General features: G+C 42.1%; 1 protein-coding gene and 1 long non-coding RNA gene across 3 annotated transcripts; one reads left to right on the forward strand and one right to left on the reverse strand.

Moving 5' to 3' along the window:
- The first annotated feature begins 3,228 nt into the window (after positions 1–3,228).
- LOC134167946 (uncharacterized) lies at positions 3,229–6,699 on the forward strand. Its single transcript, XR_009966338.1, has 3 exons — positions 3,229–3,607; positions 5,617–5,704; positions 6,604–6,699. It is a non-coding gene; the product is annotated as an uncharacterized LOC134167946 (long non-coding RNA).
- Positions 6,700–9,147: 2,448 nt separating this feature from the next.
- ENY2 (ENY2 transcription and export complex 2 subunit) lies at positions 9,148–16,337 on the reverse strand. 2 transcript variants are annotated; one of them, XM_062627166.1, is made up of 5 exons: positions 16,319–16,337; positions 15,857–15,989; positions 11,553–11,623; positions 9,602–9,676; positions 9,148–9,378 (listed from the first exon to the last, which is right to left on the reverse strand). In XM_062627166.1, exons 2-5 carry the CDS (start codon positions 15,922–15,924, stop codon positions 9,302–9,304), a joined length of 291 nt encoding a protein of 96 aa, XP_062483150.1. In that variant the 5' UTR covers positions 15,925–15,989; positions 16,319–16,337; the 3' UTR covers positions 9,148–9,301. The 2 variants fall into 2 exon arrangements, with proteins under 2 accessions (XP_062483150.1, XP_062483149.1); XM_062627165.1 differs by lacking the exon at positions 16,319–16,337 and having other exon boundaries at positions 15,857–16,072.
- Positions 16,338–16,393: the final 56 nt, after the last annotated feature.

Raw genomic sequence — 16,393 nt, forward strand, 5'->3', positions numbered from 1 at the left:
ACATCAGATTGTGAAGATAGCCAGAGACATTTCCTTTAAGAACACACTCGCTTTGGCATTACAGTCTATATACTCAATAGGGAATATGCCACAGTGAGAACGAAATGCTTTAAAATATGTATATAAACACCCACACTTAATACAAAAACTGCTAGAGTGGCTCGCCCACCCTATCGCCCTGACTGCACAGCAGACCTGTGTGTGTCTGATGTGTTAATGGGAAAAAAATCTGAAAATTGACAGACCACACATGGAGAATAGCTGTTTTCATAGAAAACATAATTATGCAACTTCAAATTTGGGAATAATATAAACATTATTTCAAAATAAATGTTTGCAGGGATAAATACTTCCCGGTTAAAAAATGCCATCAACTCTTAGCTCTTAAGTTTTTAACCTGATTTATGCCAAAGAGATGGTCTTAAATCCTAGATATTTCGTTGCCACAGCACATGTAGTACTGCTACAGTAAACTAATAAAATTTGTTAGGGAATTACATTTTTTTTTTAATTAATGCTTTTCTTTTACAGATACTAAGGATTAAACATACATGTGATATCACCTGACAATTTGCAAGTTTGCTAGTGTCAGTTCTTTACATGCAAAGCAGTTTCCATCACTCCATGGTTCCACAGCCACTGGATAGATGCCATCTGTGTTTCTATTTAGTATGTCCATTTCCAAACACAAAAAGGATACAGTTTCCCTTTCAATATGAAAGATTGGATATAAGGAAGAAATTCTTTCCTGTGATAGTGGTGAGGCACTGGAACAGGTTGCCCAGGGAGGTTGTGAATGCTCCATCCCTGGCAGTGTTCAAGACCAGGCTGGACGAGGCCTTGGGTAAGGTTTAGTTTGAGGTTGAGTGTGAGGTGTCCCTGCCCATGGCAAGGGGGTTGGAACTTGATGATCTTAAGGTCCTTTCCAACCCTAACTATTCTATGATTCTATGAATTCCTCCAATATCTGTGCTTCATTTGCTCGTGTGCTCTCTCACTGTTCAGTCACTTGTTAAAGCTACAAATAACTTTTTTATCTAAGGGTGCCTTCCCTGAGTTACAGTCCTGTTGAATTGTGCAGTAACTGGAGTTTTACATTTGCAGAAGAGATTTTACCCTGGACAAGTGTTTGATTCTGGCCAAAGTTAAGAGTTTTCACAGTTTCAACCACAGAAAAATTGCAGGCTTTTACTATAAAATTTGCAAGTAGATTTCTGTACCGCTGCTACAAATTCATATTCTGCTTTTTGAAATTTCATCGTTAACTGTCTTGAAATCCTAGATGAGAGACATATTTTCCATTCTTTTGTAGCATTACTGAGCACCTGTTTTTGGTAAAGTCTAAGTATTGTCTAAGAGTTTGCCTAAGTTTAGGCAAATGTGTATCCTAGCATGTATGAAAATCTGCCCCTTTCCCAAGTAAGTAGGCAAGAGTCATGACAGCCTCTTTTCTCTCTAAAAGGTTTCCATGCTGAAGCTCTACTCTCCACTGCCTCTGCCAGTGTACCTTAAATTCCTTCCCTCATGCATGTTAAGGCTTGAAATGCCTTGTAGAGGTAATTTCCAGACTGGTGATCCTGGTGAGAGACCTTTGTAGAAAAAATAAAAAACCTGACTTTTAGTAAGCATATAATATGTAAAAAAAATATATTTGAAATTGTGAAAAGGTGCACGGCCCACACATCCCAAGTAATCCTTTTGGAAGCTCTAAGTTCAAGTTATTAGAAGACAGATCCTAGGCATAGTGTTAGAATTTTTGAGTTCAAAATACCTGAGTATTTAGCATGTTGCTTTACAAAAATAGTTATCTACATGGATATGCTTGCATGTGCATGTGTATGGTTTGCATTTAGGGAAATAGGAGAGAGAGTGCATAGCATGGAAATAGTCATGAACTTTTGTTTGGAAATGCATTTAGGAAAGCAAAGGATTTTCTATCTGGAGTTTGTTGGAGGAGGGATGAGAATCATGAAATCATGTGTCTTCATGCTTCATCATTTGTTAGAAGAATTTCTATCTATTGGTAAAATGTGTATTTCATTTCTTTTTTCCATGCTCTTTGCCAATTCTAATAATCTCATTTCTAGAAGAATTTTCTAAAAGAATTATTCCAAAGTTGGGAAACTAATAGAAAAAAAAATTAATCATGACTCCTTTTCTCCATTTTAAAACAAATCAATGCAGCAACAAAGACCTATATTATAACTCAAAAACTTCAAAACTCAAGTTCTTGTCTGAGCACCTATGTGCCAAACCCAAGTTGCTGTTGGAAGTGTTGAGCTCCCAAAATCTGACTAAAATCAATCCCAGCTTCAGACTAACTTCACTGTCTCAGTAAAATTTGGATCGGGACATCTAGATCCCAGTTTTTGTGGGGGGGAAATTCAACAGCTGGTTTTGAATATAACTGCATAATCTCATATATACAGTTTAGAAGAGACAGCAGTCAAAGAAGGGAAATGAGGAAGTGAAATAAATTTAATTTGTTATCCAGTTTTCCTCTTTACGTCATGGTAGCAAGGAAACATTTTAAGTCATCTTTATCATTGCAGCAGTCAGTAGGCAGAAACCAAGCACAGTAGTCTTTCCAATCTTCACTCAGCAGAGGAAGAACAGTCCTCCCCATTGACTATTTGATGAAACACTTCTCCTTGCAAAAAATATATCAATGGGTATTTTGAAATTTAATCTGAACTACTCAAGTATTACCAAACGGATCTGGGATTTGGGCAGAAACTTATCTCAGTGAAATGCACATGGAAAAGTTAACAGATTAGCTAGACAGGCACATTTTTCAGTGCAAGTTACAAAGAAAAGATTTTTGTCATTCTTAACTGCTGCTGTAACTACTGTCATCGATTCTAAGGAACTGCATTCCAGCCAGTTATACCTGTACTGGGGCTAACAGCTACTGCTTGAAGCAGCATTTCTCTCTATGGCAAGTTCACTAGAAGGTTCACCTTGGAAAGTGTTAGAAAATAGCATTTGAGATGCTGCTGAGCTTTTCTGGAACAGGAGTTAGCAGAGGACTTTTACAAATCAGCAAGCTGCTCTGGACCTTACATTCTGGGGGATGCCTCTCTTTCTTTCACAAGCGAGCAGAAGTATAAACGTGGAGTATTTATCATGGTTTTACCTTTCTCAGCTGGAAGAAACTGAGCTGCTGCTGCCAGCTCTAGGGAACACTCATAGGCAAATAATGCAGCTCTTCCAGAAAGGCATCTTGTACTCAGGAAAGTGTTGAAGGATCCACCATATTTCTTCATAGCTTGTTCCAGTGATTAAGCAGCTGTGCTTTTACAAGTGTCATCTTGTTTTAAATTTGAATTTGTCTGACTTCTATTTTTGTCTGCTCTTTATGTCCCTTTTCCTCTTGAAGCTTTTTTTTCAGTGCCAGGTTGGATGGAGCTTTGAGCAACCTGGTCTTGAGGAAGATGTCCCTGCACATGGCAGGGGGTTGGAACTGGATGAGCTTTAAGGTGCTTTCCAACCCCAATCATTCTATGATTCTGCGCCTTTCTCTGTTAAAGTGCCCTATGTTTCCTGTTTTCTCCCTGAGGAGGTTCTGACGCATCACAACCCATATCTTCTATCAACTTTCCTTTTAGTAAGTGTCATTGCTTCCAGGAAATTAAATATTGCTTTTGCCCTCTGCACCAGATGTAAAAACTCAATGCAGTGCTGACTTTGTACCTAGGCTGTTGTTGGGAGCCAGCCGACAAGAGAGGCCAAGTTGCTCTGCCCTTGTCAGTGTTCACCTGCAGGCTGCCAGATGCAGATTTTAGCAGCAGCAACTCAGTATGTTAGCTCAGGATCAACGACTGAAAGAATGGATAACTGCTTTCCTAGCAACTCCAACTAACAGAAATCAGCATGAATTTCTGAGGGGGTATTTTTTATGCTCTACTTCTAACTACTTCACTAGTTTTAAGGTAAGCATTTAAGAATAATACTGTTCAGGTGGAAAGCATCGTCATAAATGGGAGATACACTAAAGTGGGATTAGGCTTTTTCTCATTCCAAGCAGAATGCTAATTAACTAATTCATTACACTAAAGTGGTTAAGTATACATTTTTTATGAGGAATTCATTTTTCCTCATTTTGGGCTCCAGCCATTACAAATTTGGCTCTGCAGCCACAGCTGTTTCTTTTAAAAATTAATAGCTTGAGAAAAACAGGCCAAGTAGAATACAATTCTGATTTCAATTGCAAATATTTAGAAATTTAAAGAAAGCCAGCAGGTAAAAGCATTGGATATTTTCCATTGCTCCCATAAAAGCTCAATCACTAAGTAAGTTAAAGCCAAACTATCAAGGTGCCACAATGTCCTGGGTTTAGCAGTAGCAGTCATTTTTTCTCTTTCTTAGTAGCTTGTGCAGCGCTGTGTTTTTGACTTTTGGCCTGGGGACAGCGCTGATAACACCGATGTTTTCAGTTACTGCTCAAATGTTTAGTCTGACAAAGGACTTTGTGAGGCTCACGCTCTGCCAGAGAAGAGGGGAAGCCGGGAGGAAGCAGAGACAGGACACCTGACCCAAACTAGCCAAAGAGGTATTCCATAGCACAGCATGTCATGCCGGGATGTAACTGGGAGTTACCCGGAAGGGCTATTTCACCGTGGGGCAGAACTACGTATCTGTTGGTGCTCGATCGGGCTGGGTATTATCGGTCGGCGGGTGGTATTGTATTCTCTTCCCTTGTTATTTCCTTTTTCATTATTATTATTATTGGTGGTAGCAGCAGTGATTTGTGTTATACCTTAGTAACTAAACTGTTCTTATCTCAACCTGTGGGTATTACATTTTTTTTGATTCTCCTCCCCATCCCTCTGGGAGTGGGGGGAAAGAAGGGGGGGGGGGGAGGGGAGTGAGAGAGCGACTGCATAATTTATGGCTGACTTTATTTAAACCATGACACATGATCAAGTAAAATCAAACATATTCCATTATGTGAACTAAAAGATGAGGACATGGGCTAGGTAGTGCAGAGCTGTCACCCCAACGGACCTTCCAGACAGAAGCTCTGAGAGCCATCAGTAACTTTTTAATATCACTGACAGACTATTGCTGGATTACAACAGACTTCAGACGCTTGTTCTCCAAGTGATAAAGGCCTGTTCTGAAATACTGTGGCAGTAAACAAGGATGAAGAAGAATGGGGAAAAATAGAATAGGAAAAAAAACCCAACCCAAACAACAACCAAACAAACAAAACACCAACCACTCCCCACAGCCCCCCCCAAACAATTGAAAAACTATCTAAAATGTGAGTGTAAGTTTGACATCCCAGCAGAATTTCTTGATGATGTTATTATAACGTTTTTTGACTGGACTGTGTCAACGTGGAGAAGTATTCCTGGGGAAATAGTTATCAAACAAACTAGAATCTAACCAGTTCCAGTTCATTGTGTATTTCAGACACCTCACTGCCTGACTAAACGGGGAGGCTAAGCTAACTTCTTTTTGTTGGTCTTTCATTGACAGCAGTAGGACTATTCAATTCACTGTCACATACAGTTTGGATTAGTGCACATCCAGAGCTATACCAATTTACCCCAGCTGTTAACTGACCCATTATTTTAATATCAATTTACAAACAGATTCTATTTTTTACAGGCTTGTTTACAAAAAGAAAAAGCTGAATCAGCTGCTAGAGTGTGTATGTAGGGCTACCATCTAAAAGAAGTAGTTGCCCACAGCTGAGGTAATTCATATCAGTCCTAAACTGTCTCTTCTTGGCTATCTAGTTCTGGGTGCTGTCTGCTTTCGTAAGGAATGGGTGTATTTCATGACATTGAAAATGCTGAAAGTTTGAAGAAGTAGTTAATGCATCTATCTGTGTCTGTACATGCTGTAGCTATGGAACCTTTAACAGCACAGATAATCATATATTTCAGTGTGTGAAAAGAACCTCAACAGGACAATAATGTGCTGGCTGAATCCTGAATGTTAATGACTGTTTTCAATACTCAGCCAAATGTGTAGAAACTGAAGTTGTTCAGAGAACAGTTTGCAAAACAATGCTACCCTGTCCATCTGAGAATAAAATCTGCAGTTAAAACAAAAATATGAGGCCACTAAGGGGACTTACTTATTCCTCTAGAAACCATCTCCCATTTCTGATATCACCCCAAATCTAACTTTAGTCTTAGAAGATCCATCAAGATGCCTCTTACCAGTCCACACCAGTGTAATTTGGATCTGCATGTTGTCAAACATTCTTTTTGCCTAGCTTCTGAGTGGGGGCTGCACTGGTGTGGTTAACTGTGGGAACATGTGGTGTTGGGATGTTCACATCAGTGGGCAGCCTGTGTTACCCTAGGAGAGGAGCCACTGCTGTGTGTCTGGAACGCAGTCACTCTGCTGTTCCTTCAGGGTCTCTTTATGCTTTTGCATTTTAAGCCAGTCTGGGCATAACTTCACAACTTATTTTTGTAAGCATGTGAAAGACCTATTTGTCAAACCTTTAACTTCATATTGGTCACCACAACTTTCTGCAAATTCATACAGCATTTGGTCTTTATTCTGCGACAAGCATGAGCTGCCCACAGGGGAGAACTACACTTCACTTACAGCAACTGCACTTCATCTGTCATGTTCTAGATGGAATCTCAAATGTTTACTAATCAGGCAACAAGCCTTCCGCATTTCTGTGTCTGAATACCTCAAGTCTGGCCCTCTCCCACCACAATGAAAGAAATCAAGTGGAAGCTCTGGAGCAAGTTACTGTATGCCCATGACACTGCAGCCTTTCAACAAGCAAAGACTTTTAGTCATGTACAAGGTGTCCAAGAACATCATTAAAGACCACTAAGACTAAAAGAGTAAGGATACAGAAGATATTTTGCAGCCTTGCCAAATATTAAACATATGCTCAGCTAGCGTATATTCTGCTACATTGTGTGAAGAAACATTCTGTATTCCATCAGTTACTAGCATTGGGTAAATTGATTATAGAATGAAGACCTAAGAATAAATATACATATATGCAATTCAAACAGAACACACCCATTGCAAATGAAGTTGCAGAAGTCAAACTTTGAATTAACATACTGTGCTGATGTTGACTGGGGTATGGTTGGTTTTTTCCCACAGAAGCTAGTATGTTTTAGATTTGTGCTGAGAACAGTGTTGATAATGCAGAGACGCTTTAGTTACTGCTGAGCAGTGCTTAACAGAGTCAAGACCTTTTCTGCTCCCCACCCCACCAGTAAGTAGGCTATGGGTGCACATAGAGTTGGGAGAGGACACAGCTGGGACAGCTGACCCCAGCTGACCCAGGGGATATCCCACACTGTATGGCGTCATCCTCGGCAGGAAAAGCTGGGGGAAGGAGGCGGGGGGGAAGTTCAGAATGATGTCTTTCCAAGTAACTGTTACACGTGATGAAGCCCTGCTTTGCTGGAGATGGCTGAACACCTACCTGCCCATGGGAAGCGGTGAGTGAATTCCTTGCTTTGCTTTGCTTGCATTGTAGGGCTTGTGCTTTACCTGTTAAACTGCCTTTATATCAACCCATGAGTTTCTCACTTTCAACTTTCTGGTTCTCTCCCACATCTCACCGAGGGGAGCGAGTGAGTGGCTGTGCGGGGCTCAGTTGCTGGATGGGATTAATGCAAATAAGCATTTTAAAAGTACAATGAATTTTTAAGTGGAAGAAAGAATTTTCTTCTTTCTGACATCCACCTTTATTTAGCAAAGACAATGACATACAGCAAATGCACTCAACCTGGCAGGAAGATAGTTTTAAAACAGCACAGCACAGGTTCTCAGAAGGGGCATCTGTCCTGCAACAGATCCCAGTTCTGGCTCCTTCCATGCTCCAGTCTCAGCAGGAACTTGGTCTTGTGTAGACAAAAGGTGTTCATGACTGATTATGTCTTGTCCCACTCACTGACAGTCAGTATTGCCCAGTTTGGACTGACTTTTGTCTAGTGCCAGAGGAACAATAACCACCTTCGGCTGTTGCTGGACTCTTCTCTCACATCTGTTGCCCAGCTCAGACTGAGCAGACACAATAACTGAACACTCGCAGCCTGGCACCAACAGCCCTGCACTGCTGTTCTGTCCCATCCCTGTGCAGGGGGGAGCTCAGCCCATCCACAGCCTGCCTTCCAGTGAGCACCCAGCACTTTGCTATGAACCAGAGCACATTATTTTCCTCATCCACAGCCAAGGAACCAGGAGGCACAGGCATTGTACACCCCATGCGTGAGGTACTGGTTCCCCCAGAAGGATCCTTGGGAAGTGCTTGCAGCAATGACTGAGGAATGAAATCCACAAATCCATGGGAGCAGGCACGACTTCCTGAGCCCCACTCTAAGTGACAGTTTTGAGAGTATTCTTGTAATTAGGAGCATAGAGATTTACACTGAGTCAATTAACTTTTCACAGTGGCCAAGTAACGACAGTGTCTAATTGCTCAGTTTTTGCTCATGCTTCTCCTCCACTTCATCATCTGTCAGAGGCCTCAAATTGAAGCTGGCAAAAATTGAATGTTCTCACTTCAAAGCCCCTTTCCCAATTCTCTCTATTCATCAGCTTTATTTTTGCAGCCATTTATAGAGCTGGCTGATGTTGCAGATACCGATAAAAGAATTTAAAGAGACTTAATGTTGGCAAATGATTGTATTAAATTTCAAAAGGCCCTAAAGATCAACATAATTTTTAATTACCAATAACACAGGCAAAGCTAGAAAACAGTAGTTGTGGATCAGAATAGTGACTCTCTAATTGAAGTAAATGTGAAGAGATACAATTGTCTTTGAAAAATTCAACCTCTTATGAATTACTGTGTGAATACTTACTTACAACACAAATCGTGGACTTCAAACCACTCACTCTAAAGCAAAGAAGTACTGGGAGGAATGCCACCAACTTTTTCATGTAGTCTTAACTTCTTCATGCCGTCCAGCTACTTACTCAGGGAAAATTAGAAAGGATACGCTCAGTAGTATGTCGTATCCCATTTTCCACAGACTTCTTTCTCCCTTCTGTATTTCTACCTCATACGCTTATTGACCTCACTTCTTTTCTTTTAAATTTGAGCAATTCTGCACAACCATATAAAATTATGGCTTATTAAAACCAGGAACAGGTGATGCTGTATCACTGTGCACTGACACAGAGAAGAGCCTTAGAACCACAAATCCACAATTTTTTTTATTAAAATAACACCAAGTTTAAGAAATCAATGCAGTGCAAAGGAACTTCAGCTCGTCATCCTTAAGTATGTAAACTGCATTCCAATCCTTACATGACTGACTTAATACAGAAACACTATACTAGGTGAATGCCAAAGTTAAAGACTGGCATGCTGGGCAAGGAAGGTTCTTATTCTTTGCAAGAGTTCTTTCTTTACACTGTCTGGTACCAAGGCTGAAACACAAATAAGAAAGCAAGAAGTAAAAAAACAGGACAACATGGAAAAATACGCTAATACCGACCTTTCACAACAGCTATTTTTTTTTTTGTTCTTGCAATTCTGTTAATACCTGAAAGTAACTGAAGCTACTTGATTCTTATATAGCACATCTATATTTTTCCCATTTAGAATGGCATATCTGTATGTCCTAACACATCCATGTTTACATTTTCTTACCTCTGCCTTTGGGAGTGATTTCTGCCACCAAATCGTCAACAGTAACATGCTCTAATCCTTTTTCTTTAATAACATCTGGGGAAGACCAAGAATGATATTTTTAAGTCTTTTAGCACATTAATTAGAAGACAAAACCTATGCCAAAGATTAAGAGACAAAACCTGCAAACGTAGGTCATCAGAGGATATAAAGTAGCACGTGACCTAAATGTAACTCAGTGCCTACTGCATTGCACAGTGGATTTAGCCTCTCATTCATACCATGGGTTTAACAATTCGAACTTGGAATTACTGATGCATCTTGATCAGCTCATGTTTTAGAATCCAACACAACACAGTTTAAGCTTATCTGAGCATTACCAGGTGTCTGTATTGCTTGAGTATTGTAGCACTTATCTCTTCAAACATGTTATTTACATGATAGGGAGAAAGAGATGCAGTTGGAAAAAGACTTTGTAACATACAGCAAGAGAGAACACAGAGACACTAAACGCTCACTACTCCTCCTAATTGGTTTAAATAACACCTCTATATTTCAACAAAGTAAAAAAGCATCTCTGAAAGAAGATATGCATCTACAGCAAAAGACAGATTAAGATATGCTGTATGATTAACGCATACCAGCATTTAAACAACTGCCTACTTATAGTACCGTGAAGACCTAAAGATGCAAAGTCAATGCTGAGAAGAAACTTCCAATCAGCAGCATAAACCTGATTTTTTTTTTGTGGAAATGTGAATGTTTTTAACTGTATCCATAGGACTGATTGTTCAAGACACTAAATCCATTTTCTGAACTGACATCACATGAACTATTAGTAAACTGTTTTTCTTGGTTGAATTTCCTGTTGAAGATAATCCTGGATTGCTCAACATTGGCTTTAACCCACAATGTCAAGAAGCTCTAGAATGAACTACCAAAAACCACCCAAAAACCCCCAGCCCAACAATAACAACAACAGACCCCCCCTCCCACCCCTTCCCAATTCCTCTCTGTCCTTTCCTTTGGAGGCTGTTAGGCCCTTAACACGGACAAACAAACTTCTGCTCGCAGTTATAGTTCAAAGTACCAATATAAACCAAACATTTTACATAGCTTTCCTATAGCAGAGTATATAAAGTTGAGAAGGCAGATAAACATCCCTTCCACTACCTGTACTACTGAAATACTTCTGGCAGTGGTATCAGGCAGACAACTGCCAGCATGGATCATTTCAGCCTTTTCTGCAAATCCACCTATGAAAACAATTTAACACACTCAGCCCTATAAAAGGAAAAGCCTTGTGATGGAATATTCAGTAGCTGGGCACAATAGACCAAATCAGAACTAAAGCAAAAACTCCAGGGATTTGTTATTTGCTTTAAGGAAATTTCATCATGTGGTAGTATTCCTGGTTGCTGAAATACTATTTGTAAATCTCATATAATTTACAAGCCAGTAAATTGTAGCAATGCTCAAAACTTAACTCAGAACTAAAGATTCAGGTATCTAGAGGTTCATCAGCTTCTTTTCTCTCATCTAAGTAGATGATCTTACTTTCAAGAACTGTACTTTGAAAGAGTAAAAATGTACTTCGTCTCCCATGTGCAGAGTTCTTTCAAGCTGTTAAGTTGCATATCACTGTATTTGCTCCATCTTCTTCTATCTTGTTTTTTGTTCTCCAGTGGTAAGGAAGTCATCTTTCTCAAAACAAAAAGCTCTATCATCATGAATATGTAGGGAATCAATTCCAAGAATTTTCCTCCTGCACTTAAGAAGGTTCAGATCAGAAAAGAAGTGTCCAAGATGGCAAGCTGCTTTTTTGCATACAAAACCAATTGCCAGGGATACCTTCCTCTTGCCCATGTCTTATTTAAATTGAGTGTTACACAGCAAAGCCTTCATCTGGGACTTTTACTTGGCCAGAACCTCAGCTGATTACAAAGGATATTAGTTATTTGACCCCTGTTACCTTTGCAATGTGCCTTCAGCTGATCCTTCCAGCCGCATTCGATTAATTTGGCTCTAAGCAACTCTTTAAGGCTGTTAAGACAATATAGAAACCTGTTAGGAACAGCAAACATTGCTGACAGCTTAACTATGTTTCAGGATGACAATTAAGTCTACAATTCCTGCCCACAACAGAACTCCCAGCAGAAACAGCTGAACAGCATGTGAACCCTAACCTGAATATTAATTTCAGTTTACCATGTTGGACTGAGAGGAGTTGGCTGCTCAGAAGCTAATTTCACAGTATTTCTTTCAGGCAGCATTGATGCTGCAGCCACAGAAAAGAGGCAGAAGCCCTTGCGTCACTTGAACTGCTCAGGTCTACTCTGTTAGCATACGTATGCTAACTTTAAAAGTTAAAATATTTCACCTAAAAACAGGCCTTCAAAGGAAACCTTCCCTCTTCCCTTCTAAAAGAAGAATTCCATACAACTGTTTTCAACAGCAGGTTTCTCTTCCCAGTTATGCTTTACCTCATGTTGGGTGAAGACAAAGGGACCGTGTATCTTCCTAATGTGGTTGGCAATTATAAGCATAAGCGAAAAGGATTCAGGCGTTAAAATGGACAAGACTTACAACAATCTGCTGCAATGATACATCTACTCCATATATCAATAAAGAATACTGAAAGCTAGCTAAGAAAGTGAAAATTAGTACTGATCATAGAAAGGCTCTGATAAAACTTGCTTATAATACAGCTTCTGATGTCCTGACAAAACTCTTCTCACTGTTAGACTAAAATAGTTCCCAATACCATTTCAAGAAATTGTTTGCTCTGCTGAAGCTCTGTGCAATCTCCAATGGGATGGTCACAACCAGGAAAGGAGCACAGTGCAGACACCATGTCTGTGAAAGGTTACACTGGGCACAGGGCTATGCGATGACCTAGGGAGAAGACTCCTTCTCATACAGGCCTTGAGAAATAAAGGAAATGGAGCTTTTGGTGCATGGTGTTATGAGTATAGTGAAATGATGATGAGGATGCATGGCCAGCAGGTCAAGGGAGATGATTCTCCCCCTTCTACTCTGCTGAGACACCACACAGAGTACTGTGTGCAGCTCTGTAGTTCTTAGCACAGGAAAGACATGAACCTGTTGGAGAGGGTCCAGAGAAAGTCCACAGAAATGATCAGAGGGACAGAGCACCTCTCATATGAGGAAAGGCCAAGAGATTTGGGGTTGTTCAGCCTGGAGAAGATTCAGGGAGACCCTATTGTGGCCTTTCAGTTCTTTAAAGGGGCCTATAGGAAAGCTGGGGAGAGACATTTTAACAGGAGATATTGTGATAGGACGAGGGGTGTTGGTTTTAAACTAAAAGAGGGAGATTCAGGCTGGATGTGTGACAGAAGTTTTTACAAGGAAGGTGTTAAAATACTGGCACAGGTTTCCCAGAGAGGTGGTGGATGTGCCATCCACAGAGACATTCAAGGCCAGGCTGGATGTGATTCTGGACAACCTGATTATTTAAAGATGCCCCTGCTCATTGCAGGAGGGCTGGACTGGATGAGCTTTGAAGGTCCCTTCCAACCCAAACTATTTATAAGTTTGCTAATGATATGTAACTATAATGCAAATAAAACAGGCTTAAGAGACAGAAAAGGCCAAAACCTAGCTGCCACACCACACTGCATAATTCACTTGTCTACCTTTATTGGGATCCCTAGAATGACTTGCACAAGTTCTGTTTTATGTGTTCCGTTGCATATTTATTTCCCTAACAAGAGACAAGTACACAGGAGAAAATCAAACAGGGAAGCTTTGTCTCATTATCAGGAAATAACAAGATTTGACTGCAACAAGTGCATTTAATGGTGATTTTTATAAGAACCAAGAGCTTTAAAACAAAAAAGCTGTTTGAAGGCAAGGCTGTTTGAAGGTAAAGGGGCCAAGATAGTTGGTTGGCATTCAAGGATTGCTTTTTCGGAGCTCAAGATCAGAGCATCCCGACACGTAGGAAGTCAAGGAAGAGGGCCAGGAGACCTGCGTGGCTAAATAGGGAATTGCTGGGTATGCTCAAGTGGAAGAGGAGAGTTTACAGGTCATGGAAGGAGGGGCTGGCCACTTGGGAGGAATATAAGGCTGCTGCTAGAGGATGTAGGAAGGCAGCTAGGATGACTAAGGCCTCCTTAGAATTAAACCTGGCAAGAAGGGTCAAGGACAGCAAAAAGAGCTTTTCCAATACATGGCAGATAAAACTAACATCAGAGGCAATGTAGGCCCACTGATGAACGGGATGGGTGCCCTGGTGACAGAAGATACAGAGATGACAGAGTTACTGAATGCCTTCTTTGTCTCTGTCTACTCTGCTGCAGGCAGTCCTGAAGAGCCCTCTACCCCTGAGACCTTAGATGAAGTCAGGTCAACGGAGCAGTTTGCCTTAGTTGATGAGGAATGGGTTAGAGACCAGTTGAGCAGTCTGGACATCCATAAATCCATGGGTCCAGATGGGATGCACCTGCGGGTGCTGAGGGAACTGGCGGAAGTCATTGCTAGACCACTCTCCATCATCTTTACCAAGTCTTGGGAAACGGGAGAGGTGCCTGAGGACTGGAGGAAAGCAAATGTCACTCCAGTCTTCAAAAAGGGCAAGAAGGAGGACCCGGGTAACTGTAGACCGGTCAGCCTCACCTCCATCCCTGGGAAAGTGATGGAACACCTCATCCTTGGTGCCATCTTAAGGCATATCAAGGATAAGAGGGTTATGAGAGGCAGTCAACATGGCTTCACCAGGGGAAAATCATGCTTGACCAATCTCTTAGCCTTTTATGAGGAAATAACACGGTGGATGGATGATGGCAGAGCGGTGGATGTGGTCTACCTTGACTTCAGCAAAGCATTTGACACAGTCTCCCACAGCATCCTCACAGCTAAATTGAGGAAGTGTGGACTGGATGATCAGGTAGTGAGGTGGACTGTGAACTGGCTGAAGGAGAGAAGCCAGAGAGTGGTAGTCTATGGGGCGGAGTCTAGTTGGAGGCTTGTAAGTAGTGGAGTGCCTCAAGGGTCAGTACTGGGACCAGTATTATTTAATATATTCATCAACGATTTAGATGAGGGAATTGAGTGTACTATCAGCAAGTTTGCTGATGACACTAAGCTGGGAGGAGTGGCTGACATGCCAGAAGGCTGTCCTGCCACCCAGCGAGACCTGGACAGGCTGGAGAGTTGGGCAGGGAATAACTTGATGAAATATAACAAGGGAAAGTGTAGAGTCCTGCATCTGGGCAGGAACAACCCCAGGTTCCAGTATAGGTTGGGGAACGACCTGTTAGAGAGCAGTGTAGGGGAGAGGGACCTGGGGGTCCTAGTGGACGACAGGATGACCATGAGCCAACACTGTGCCCTTGTGGCCAAGAAGGCCAAGGGCATCCTGGGGTGTATTAGAAAGGGGGTGGTTAGTAGGTCGAGAGAGGTCCTCCTTCCCCTCTCCTCTGTCCTGGTAAGACCGCATCTGGAATATTGTGTCCAGTTCTGGGCCCCTCAGTTCAAGAAGGACAGGGACCTCCTGGAGAGAGTCCAGCGCAGGGCAACTAAGATGATTAAGGGAGTGGAGCATCTCCCTTATGAGGAAAGACTGAGGGAGATGGGTCTCTATAGTTTAGAGAAGAGGAGACTGAGGGGTGACCTTATTAGTGTATATAAATATATAAAGGGGGAGTGTCACAAGGATGGAGCCAGGCTCTACTCAGTGGCAAACAATGATAGGACAAGGGGTAATGGGTACAAACTAGAACACAAGAGGTTCCACTTAAACTTGAGAAGAAACTTCTTCTCAGTGAGGGTGACGGAACACTGGAACAGGCTGCCCAGGGAGGTTGTGGAGTCTCCTTCCCTGGAGACATTCAAAACCCGCCTGGACACATTCCTGTGTAACATTATCTAGGTGTTCCTGCTCCGGCAGGGGGATTGGACTAGATGATCTTTTGAGGTCCCTTCCAATCTCTAGCATACTGTGATACTGTGAAAAAGTGCCAGAGTAAGAAAAAACTAAGAGTACGAATTTAAGAATAAGTTTAAGAGTTCATAAGCCAACCACCCCCTCCTTTATTTTCCTATCTCCCCTTTTCAAGTGAAAAACTAACATAAAACTGCTCAAAAGACAAAAATAAGAGATTTTTAATACAGCTTTACATAATACATACGGCTTTCACATGCAGGTATTTGCAGGATTTAGCGTTAAGTTTACTTAATCTTTACTTCTAGGAGTGTCTCGTGTTCGATGGTATTTTTAGCTTCATGGTGGCAAGGAAACAGAAGTCTGCTTACCGTTCTCGCTCTCCTGTTTCTATTAGCTTTTGGTTAATGGTTGCTCTCATCTGGGCATCTTTGTTCATGTTGGAAGTCCCGGTTTTTCACAAACGACTGGGAGCAGAAGAGGGGCTGACCACCATCCGTGTCACTAACACAACAAAAGGAAAGTCGCTCGCACAGTTACAGGCAGCACCACACCCGCTGCTAACGACCCATCCCCACTGCTAACGACCGAGGGAGCCCCGGAATCAGCACCAGAACAGCACCCGCCGGGCCGGGCTGCCCAGCTCTGGGGCGCCGGTAGCTAACCGAGCCGCTGAAGCGGGCGCGGCCTCCCCGCATCCCGTCCTTCCTCACCCCTCTCCCTTCCCCCACTCCGCGCCTCTCTCGCCCGCCGGGGTTCCCCCCGCGGCCGAGTCGGAACTGCGAGCACGGGGCAAGGCCCCAGCAGGCCACAGTCCGTCGCCACCGGCTCACCCCTCCGCAGCTCGGCAGAGCCAGGCCCCGGCGGCAGGAGGTGGAGCACCTCGCTCTCGGGAGCCGACAGGAAGT

The sequence above is a fragment of the Pezoporus occidentalis genome, unplaced genomic scaffold (genome assembly GCF_034315485.1).
Source record: "Pezoporus occidentalis ecotype Australia unplaced genomic scaffold, CSIRO_AGI_Poc_V1 ctg3, whole genome shotgun sequence".
In the NCBI taxonomy this organism is placed as follows: Eukaryota; Metazoa; Chordata; class Aves; order Psittaciformes; family Psittacidae; genus Pezoporus; species Pezoporus occidentalis.